The sequence below is a fragment of the Eurypyga helias genome, unplaced genomic scaffold, assembly GCF_000690775.1.
Source record: "Eurypyga helias isolate BGI_N326 unplaced genomic scaffold, ASM69077v1 scaffold7742, whole genome shotgun sequence".
NCBI classification, from domain to species: domain Eukaryota; kingdom Metazoa; phylum Chordata; class Aves; order Eurypygiformes; family Eurypygidae; genus Eurypyga; species Eurypyga helias.
Window position 1 is genome coordinate 1 of NW_010233994.1, and position 9,867 is coordinate 9,867.

The 9,867-nt window shown below is 41.2% G+C and overlaps 1 protein-coding gene across 1 annotated transcript; it reads left to right on the plus strand.

Annotated features, from left to right (window-relative positions):
• The first annotated feature begins 1,120 nt into the window (after nucleotides 1–1,120).
• On the plus strand, nucleotides 1,121–8,711 carry WDR12 (WD repeat domain 12). The gene is made up of 11 exons (XM_010161892.1): nucleotides 1,121–1,210; nucleotides 1,872–1,978; nucleotides 2,826–2,941; nucleotides 3,330–3,484; nucleotides 4,240–4,285; nucleotides 5,114–5,199; nucleotides 5,387–5,527; nucleotides 5,638–5,743; nucleotides 6,573–6,705; nucleotides 7,511–7,583; nucleotides 8,405–8,711. Exons 1-11 carry the CDS (start codon nucleotides 1,169–1,171, stop codon nucleotides 8,480–8,482), a joined length of 1,083 nt encoding a protein of 360 aa, XP_010160194.1. The 5' UTR covers nucleotides 1,121–1,168; the 3' UTR covers nucleotides 8,483–8,711.
• Nucleotides 8,712–9,867: the final 1,156 nt, after the last annotated feature.

Genomic DNA, 9,867 nt, shown 5'->3' on the forward strand with positions numbered 1-9,867 from the left:
CTGCCGGGGCTGACACGGTCCACTTCACCCCCCGTTCCTGCCCGCACGCCCCAGGGGAGGGCACAGCCTGCCCCACGCGAGCCAGGTTCACGCTTCGGCTGAACGCGGCCGGTGCCACAGAGTCGGCAGCAGCACCCTGGTACCCACGGGCCCTCCGTCAGGTCAGAGTTCAGCCCGAGCCGGCCCTGCCCTTCTGTTTGCTGTCGTTACCCGGAGTCAGGCACTGGGAACTTGATCTGAAATCCGGCAGCTACCAGTGCAGGCCCAGGCCCAGGAGAAATGCTCCAGAGGCTGGATTAGTGCGTGGCCAGTACCACAGGCAGAGCTGCCCCAGCAGATGGGAATGGAAATGTTCCCAAAAACCTTGGGTTTCACTAGTTCCTTTGCCAGGTTTGGTTTTAGGAAAGTCTTTGAGATGAGTTCAGCCCTTTCTGCCCATGGTAGCTGAAGTGGGCCTGGCTGGCGTGAAGGATCTTCGTGAGAAAGACACCACCGCAATGTTTTTTAAAAAAAAATCCCATCTTCTGTAAGAAACGAGACTAATTGTATCTTAACCTGCCAAGACTAGTTTGCTTTTAACTGATGAAATCGCAACTAACCTCGAAGAGAAAACTAGCACATGGTGCAACGCCCCTGTCGAAATGGGGGCCCTTTACCAACTCGGCCACTGCAGAGGGAGAAACATGAACGAGACAGGATTTTCCTGTTGCTGCCTCAAATACAGGACTCCAGCCAGGGATGATAAAGATGTGGGCTAGAAGTGGTGAGCTCCATACAGAACAGCGATGCGGCACCACTGGGGTTTGATTAGATGCAGCTACAGATACGAGGAGTTAGAAAAGAACAGGTTACAAGAAGAGGCAAATTTAACTCTTTGAACCTTAGCAGCAAATTTTTTTGGGGTATTCTAGGTCAAATTTTCCTTCACTCTTAACTTACAAAATCCTGCAGAATTTTTAGGCTGGGAGAAGAAACTGCCTGTTGGTTTGTTTTTCTTTTTTTGAATCTCTTGCACCATTCTGCTGGACCAGCCACAGAATGAGTTCTTGATGGTATCAGTTACACAGTGACACCTGAACACAGATTTTTTTTTTTCCCCCCTTTTCTTTTTTCAGCGGACCACAAATATGTGGAATTTGACTTCCTTATCAATGGCCAGTTCTTGCGTATGCCACTGGTCACGCACGTGGAAACGGAAAATATCTCCACAGTAAGTCCTACTCGATTTCTCCTCACCTTGCAGTGGGACAGCAGAACAGACTTAATTTGCTTCAGTGTTGCCCCAGCTAGGTAAATCTAGCTTGTGAAAAATACCCATGCTCAGTTTTCTTTCTTTTCTGACTTTCCCAGGAGAATTCACTGTATGTTTAAACCTGCTCTGAACTGCAAAGTGGTTGGAGTATGGGACCGAGCAGTGCAAGAAACATCATTATCAATGATCTGTGGTTGTTCATATGCAGTCAGCTATGAGGGGAAATTCTTGTCTCATCATTAACGTATTTTTGTGTCTTGCTCTATTGGTTACATTGGGGGATAATAAGGGAGGTTAGTATTACCTCCAGAAAATGCTGTGGCTATTTTAGACACCAGTCTTATATGGGTAAATACAGCAGAAGAGAAGCCTGAGAAGAGTGAAATTACTTGCTTTTACTTCCAGCTTGCTATTAATAGTAATTTGATAAAAATATGGAAAGCAATATAATTCAGACACTTTTTTCTAGACTGTAATTCCACTAATGTGACAAAGGACTTGAATGCCAAGATCTTTGCCCAATGAACTTGCATATTTGCGCAACCCTACAGTTAAATATTTGTTACGGATTTAAAAAAATGAAAGCCCACTCAATAAGTATTTCTGTCTGTGAGCTCAGGAAGAAGTGGTGGAAATAGAGTACGTGGAGAAATACATGGCCCCTCAGCCAGAGGAATGCATCTTCCACGATGACTGGATCAGTTCTGTTCAAGCCACCCAGGAATGGTACTGCCCTGAGCCTGTTCTAAGTTGTCTTGCTTGTTCCTGTTGTACACAGAGGACTCTGTGGTGTCAGATAAAGTGGTATTCTCTTCAATAATGTTTTTTCTTCCTCTCTTTTATTTTTTTACCTGTCAAGTCAGTCAGCTACTTGCCTTGGTAAGCAGCTCAGTTTTAACACCCCTATTCTATGCTGACGGTGACTTCAGCACAAGTAGCGAACAGCAAGGATCACTGAGTGTGAGATACCAGTGATGTAAATGGATAATACAACTGCTGTTTACTATCCTTTCCCTTAAGGGACAGCAAGATTTCCTTGTCTTTCTTTAGCTTAAATCCTTGACTTTAAGTGTGCCATTCATGTAGCCACAGTACATTTTTGTACCTTTGTGCAAGCTTTTCTTAAAAAGAAAAAAGCAAACTTTGTTCCACTGCATTTTCACATTCATTTTCCAATCAACTCAGCAATGTTCCTATATTAAGTAATGGCTTGAAAATGCTTTGAGATCCTCTAGTAACATACCATGAACAACAAGTTATCTTTTATCTTATGTGACATAAGCACCCTTAAGTCTCACCTACCATGTTATGCAGTACACTCACTGCTTTTCTTTTGCCCTGTACCCCTGGCTTTACAGTGGTAGGCTTTATGGAGCTTTACTTTGTAACAAAAAAGATTTTTTAGTTTTCCAAACTTTTTCCCCCCCCCCCACAAAGTAGCTATACATTGCATTTGTTTTGGCTAAATAGTTATTATGCTAACATTTTTTCTGAGTTGCAGGTTGAGGCTCCTTTTTCATAAAAATATTGTTAGTTTTACAGACCAGAATGTTTCAAATTGTTTACCTTGTAGGATATTAACTGGCTGCTATGATCAGACTGCTCGAATCTGGTCTTTGGAAGGAAAATCCATCATTACGATAGCTGGGCATACAGAAGTAGTGAAGGATGTGGCATGGGTGAAGCAAGGTCAGTATTTATGTTTGGGGAGTAGTAATAGTTTGATTTACTGGGGAGAAACGTCAGCATTCCTCAGTCAGGAGTATTTAATAATGTAAATACTACAGTTATTTCAATCTGTTAGGGGTGTTAGAAATGAAATAGTTGTGTGAGTAAAACAGTCCTTTAACAGTAATGAATACAGTTAGTTAAATATGCACATTGTCTATCCACTGTGCCGTCTTCATTAGCAGATATTGGTATCTATCTTTACATTAATTGTACTTGTGGGTCAACGTGATGTAAACTGAGATACGTATGGGTTTCTATCTGCTATTTCTTCTTTGACTAGAACAATTACCATGAAAACTGTGGAAAGCTGAGCTGGGTGCAAGCACAACTTTTTTATCTTCCTCAGATAGTTTATCATGCCTGTTACTCAGTGCTTCTATGGACCAAACTATCCTGCTGTGGGAGTGGAATGTGGAGAAAAACAAAGTGAAAGCCCTTCACTGCTGCAGGGGACACGCTGGGAGCGTGGACTCCATAGCTGTTGATTGCACCGGAAGTAAAGTGAGTGACTCCTGGAGAGAAACGTGTCTCTTGGGATGTTAGCAAAAACCATCTTTTTGTCCCTGCATGGACACTGGTTGTCACGTTGTTACGACCGACACGCTGATAAATTTCCAGTCTTGCTATAAATGGTGGCTATTGAGGATTAGGAGTGTAACATCAACACTCGGCCATGTTTTCAAACAAAGCGAAGCACTTAACCTCTAACATCACAAAAAGCTGATGGTGACTTTAGATAGCATAAACCATTATACCACTGCTTTTGACTTCTGTGAGTGAAGCTGAATGCTTATTTTTAAGGAAATCTTGGGTTTAACGCATGTGAGTTTTGCATTACAATTAACTATTCAAATTTGACCTAAATTTTCACAGTTGTTTTGGTGGGGGTAAAGGAAAAATCAAGTGATACTAGAAAAAGCAGGTAGTAAGGATGGTCCTTTCCCTTTATCAAGGATTTCAACAGTTAAAAGCACTCACACTACAAGGGTGGAGTCATCCCACCCAGCTTGACTTAGTATCTGACAGGTTCAAATAAAACCTTTTGGTGCTGAAGGAAATAGAGGTATTTTGTAGATACTTCTTCCTGCAGAGAAAGGAAAACCAATAATTTGGTCGATAAACTTTTTTTGAGGAGCTGAGCACTGTTCTGCATGTGTTACAACCTACAGGTTAATTTTTCTAGCAGGAAGAGCAATTAGTATGGCTTACAAGGTCTGTCAGCACCAACTGTTCACAAAATGTTTCTGTTCATACAGTTCTGCAGCGGATCTTGGGATAAGATGTTAAAGATCTGGTCTGCAGGTAAGATAAATGTAAACTGGGATTCTTGGCTCTCTTCAGAAGAATTCTACTTACGACAGCCTGAAAGATAGGTATCTGAATGCTTTTTGCTTTAAGAAAATTTGAATCTGTAATATAAAAGGTAAGATAGAACATAGTTTTTGGTGGTGTTTTTTTTTTTTCCCCCTCCCTTGCAAAATCACAATTATACCTCACTGTCCTAAGTTACTGTTTCCTTTGTAGCAAAGACCAAATTCAGGTATGGCTATGGACTGCCTGTTGATGTCTGTTTTATTCTTCAACACCGTACTTTGTATCTCTCTTTTAATAGATTCATAAAAATATGCAGGTTTGCATATAGACTCCTTACAAATCAGAAGTTTGTGGGTTATTTTCCTGTTCTGTTATTGACACCATTGGAGGACAGTAAGATGACCAGGCCTTTTCTAGAATTGCCGACTAATTCCATTTGGTCTGAAGGCTTTCTTTCACCGTTAAAAGTCATATTCTTTCAGTCTGGGGGATATATATGTGAGCATTGTATCTAAAAGAATTAATGTGTTTTAGCACACACTGTTAGGATTTTTCCATGAATATGGGTAGTCTTAGAAATTCATTGGGACTTCATTTTAACACTGTGTGATCTGGAGAAGATCATTTGATTTACATTCCTTATCCTAAAGCTCACAATGGGCACAATACTGACCTGGTTGGGGTATTAAAATAGTCAGAAAATATTCAGGCGTCATAGATGGGTTAGGTGCTGTAAATATGGGGGGCTGCTTAATTGCTTCTATGGAAATGCAGTTCAAAACCCCCTAGATGAAGTTTGCCTGTCTTTTGTGTCAGTACCTACAGATGAGGAAGATGAAATGGAAGAAGCAGCTAACAGACCACGGAAGAAGCAGAAAACTGAACAGCTGGGACTGACGAGGGTAAGATGACCTCCGGGTTTGTCCAGGATTCTATTCAAAAAGTGGCCACATAAAATAACTTCTCTTTGTTAGAAATGCCTGTGTGAAAATTTATGGTGATATGTCTGAGGCTGATCAGACACGTTTCATATGTTGAAAGATTTGTTGACAATATTCCATCTAATCTCCTCTCACCTTTAAATTCCAGACTCCCCTGGCAACCCTCTCTGGCCACATAGAGGCCGTCTCCTCTGTGCTGTGGTCAGATGCTGAAGAAATTTGCAGCGCTTCATGGGACCACACCATTAAACTCTGGGACGCTGAGACTGGAGACCTCAAATCAACTTTGGTGAGATCACTATACTGCGCCTGTAGGTTTGGCTAACGTCCAGGTGAAAGAAAAAAGTTGTGCAAAAATAGAAGCTCCTGTCTTAGAGTTAGTGTTTTCTTTTCTGACAGACAGGAAACAAAGTGTTTAATTCTGTCTCCTACTCACCACTGTGTCGCCGCCTCGCATCCGGGAGCACTGACAGACATATTAGACTATGGGATCCTCGCAGCAAAGGTGAGCCACGACTTGCACGTTCTCAAAGCTGTTTTTTCAAAATCAGAACTTCTCCCAGTTGGAGGGCATCTCACAAGCTGTTTTCTGGTCCCTCTGCTTGAAACAAGCCATCTGGGGGCTTTTATTAAATACAAAGATCGCATCTCTATTTTCTGTAATCTAGCACAAGACTTCCTTTGATTTCTCACCTAATAATTTAGAAAACTAACTCAGCTTAGATTTTCCTTTTTTTTTTTTTTCTTTTTTAACTTACTAATGAATATTCAGGTGTGCAGTTGTAGGCCTCAGCTGCTTTGTTAGTAAGGTGCTCACCTAAGCTGGTTGGACCATCATTAAAGTGAAACAGCAGTCACTTTGTTACGACAGTGGTGCCATCTGTGACAGGATTGCATGTAACTTATGGCTCAGCCTGCCAGATTTCTCTCATAGACATGTTTGCTTGTTTAGCTTCCATAAATATCATCCAGAGGTTAACAGGGTTATCTTCTTGTATGTTACCAGTAAAAGCATTTTTTGTTTGCCCTTTTTTTTTTTTTTAAAATCTTTGACAACAGTATAGTGACAAGAAAATACATTTCAAATTTTGTTAGGGTTGTTTGCCGCGCCCTCAGAAGCTGTGTGGCTTATAGTTTTGTTTGCTTTCTTTAAATGTCACTGCTTTTTTTTTTTTTAAGTTAGGATTGCTGGTGGGAGAAGCATTGACCTTGAACTCAAATATGTTGCTGACTGCTTTTCTCACTGGATTTTGTGTGAATCTTAAAAGTGCTGTTTTCAGTTGGCCCAACTGATGATTTTTTTTTTTTAATATTTGTCCTCTTCTTATGTTCAGATGGCTCCTTGGTCCTCCTGTCTCTGACATCTCACACAGGCTGGGTGACATCTGTGAAGTGGTCACCTACCCATGAGCATCAGCTGATCTCTGGTTCTCTGGACAACATTGTGAAGCTCTGGGACACAAGAAGGTGAAACAAACACACGTTCTTTGCTGTTCAAAGGCTTACAGGGTCGCTTACAAACTCACAAGAGCAGTCCAAGACATTCATTGGAAACTCCTGTGGTATTTGGGAAAGTCCTCTAGCTTTTAGGAGTCAAGCTATAATGAAAGGGAGAAAAATACTTGTCTACCAGAGGACCTGTGGCTTAACGTGGGTGAGAGCTGTATGGTTCCGACACGGGGCTTACTGGCATCAAGAGCAGCATCGACTGACGCACAGAAGGCAGGCACGGTAACACTGCTACTGGCATTAGGAACTGCAGAAGGTCTGCTAACTGTTCCTCTGTTTATGGAACAAAATACCTTCCCTTTCTAAGGAATGAGCCTAACTGTGAATTTTCACTTGATACTCTCTTCAGACCTTTCATTAAAAACTGCCAGGCAAGGAAATGGTTTGCATTCAGAAGGCATAGATGGCTTTTCTGGAAAACACACACAGTCAAGCAGCATCCGCACATGCAAGAAGGAAACTGTGTAATAAACTGCTCCTAACAAGCAGATTGATTAACATTGAGCCTCAAGGCAGTTTGCAAGCAGGTGAAAAATGCTTATGCTTTACTCTTTGGGGATGTAGGATGTGTTAACACTGATGTGACCAGCTCCAGGGAAAGCAAAGAAAGTACAGAGGTCTACCCTCTGTGAGGTTCTCTGAAAGCATTTAACTGCTAGACCGCAGCTGTTTGATAGCATTGTGATAGTATTTCTTCTAGGGACCAATTCTGTTTGCTCATGGAACTTCCAGCGTGTGACACTAAATATCTGGCTTTTACCAGTTGCAAAGCTCCGCTGTATGACCTGGCTGCTCACGAAGACAAGGTTTTGTGTGTGGACTGGACAGAACCAGGGGTAAGAATCTGAAGTTCCCCAACCGATAAGGATGGTGGTTAGGAAGAGGGCTAAAAGCAGTCAGGGATTATTTTTTCCTTTATGCTTAAGGCTAGAAGGGAACAGGAAGGTTTAGTTGTGCTGTGGTAGATAGGGGGTTGACAACTGTATGGTGTTGTCATACGCACAGCAGCACTTCCTCCTGTTGCTGGGCAAAGGAGTAGGGTGGGAGGTGAAGCTCTGAGCATTAAGTGGGTGTTACACTGACATTCCAAACAAGGAGAGACATGAGAACAGCTGAGAGAATACATGTTCTAAGGTACTATTTGCTGCCATGGAGACTAAAACAGCAGCATAAGCTGACAGCTGGCGCATGGCAGTACATGTAGAAGGGGGGGAAACTATTAAATCCTCTACAGCAAGCTGTTCTGCTACTGTAGTGGAACACACATGCATAAAAAGGGGAAAAAAACCCAAACATTTTGTTCATGTTCAGGACTCTCAATGTGGCTCTGTTCTCAGTAAAGGGCAGGAAAATGTTTAGAAATTTTCCTGCAAAAACTTGGCTTCTAATTTTAGAAGGAGGGTAAGAGACAAGGTTGCTTCTGCACTTTGATTCTGTGTTTTAGTCATGCATTACCAGTTTATTATTCATTACTACTTGTTATATGTCTTCAAAGGAAAGAAAATCAGAGTAGTCAACTTCTGTGTAGGGTTTTTGTTTAGTTCTGATGTTAATATCAGATTAATACCTGGTGCAGTTGGACTCCAGGATCTGGAAAGCCTTTTCCAACCTAAGCAATCCTACGATTCTAATCACAGTTTTCTTTTCCTCTCATCAGTTGCTGTTGAGTGGAGGTGCAGACAACAAACTGTATTGCTACAGATACCCAGCTACAGCCTCTGATGTTGGAGCATGAAGGCCAACAGCCAGGGGTGTTTTTAAACTAAGCTGTGTTTGCAGCAGGTGCTCTCTGGTAGCATCCCTACACAACCAACACCTGAAGAAAGGAGTTTTTGGTTGCTCAGAGAGCTGCTGTTCCTGGGGTTTGTGCTGGTAACCTATATCCGTATTTGTCACAGAAGAATGGCAACAAGCAGTTACAGATGTGATCAGTTCGAAACGAAGCAAAGGGTATTTCCTCTCTTTTTGATGGTTCTGAATTAACATCTTTTAAATGGCTATCTATATAGCCTTTTAATAAGGAGTAAAAACTGTTCCTGATACTTATGGAAAAAACAGTCCCTGGACTAAATTATTTTTTTTGAGTTTACCTGCTTTCCCTTGAAAAAAAAAAAAAAAATAAAGGTTTTATCTACAGTTCAGTGGTTTTGTGCCTCACTTCAGATAAAAATCAGACTTCAGTTCTCCTTTCAGTATGGCTGTTGCAGACTAAATGCTCCATTTTTTTGTTGCTCATAAGTTAGGGCTGTAAATTAATTTATAAGAATGTGCCTGCCTTGTGCCACAGTACAACTAATGTAGTATCTTGCTCCTAAAAAGCAGATGTATAGAAACAAGTGGAGGCTTACACAGCAAAGGAAGAAGAAAATTTAATTTGTTCCTAGAATGAATGGATAGAAACAGTTGCAATAGCTCTTAGGTTGCTAGAGGATAAGTGCTATGCAAATGCTCATTTTCTGTTGGTGGTCTTGCTTTTAATTCAGCATTTAAATAAGGCGGCTATTAATGCAGTTTGTTAGATGCCATAGATGTGATGTTAAACCAGCATGTTGTTCAACTGGGTGGAAACCAAACTAGAGTATCCTCACCGTTGTCTTCGCTTTCAATGGACCTAAGACCTGTTACAGCACAAGTCAAATGCTTCAAGTACAAGGTTGTTACTCTCTCTGAAGAAAAATTGAAAACTCCGTCTCCGGATTTACACTATGGACAAGTTCTGAGTAAGCAGTTTAGGAAGTAGCAGGAAAGCAAAACTGTGGAGAAAAGGGAAAGGGTGAAGGAAAAGGATCTCAGATCCCTTCGCTCTGCCTGTAACACACTGCAAGTGTAGACTAACCTTTACTTACAAATGTTGCTTACAAGGAATAAGTTGTCTTGCCATCACCTTATTATCCATGTACTATGGGATGTGCTTCATCCTTTCTAAGGTATGAATAGATTGCTTTAATATAGCAACTAATTACCTTTTTTCTTATTCAAACTTTATTCCTTTAAAACATTGCCTTCTATTTACTCCACAAACTGGAACTTGCGAATATGATGTAACTATGTAGTTCTGTAAACCTACCAAAAATACAAAGCATTCTTTGAGCAGGAATTTAGTATGTGCTAGAACATGCG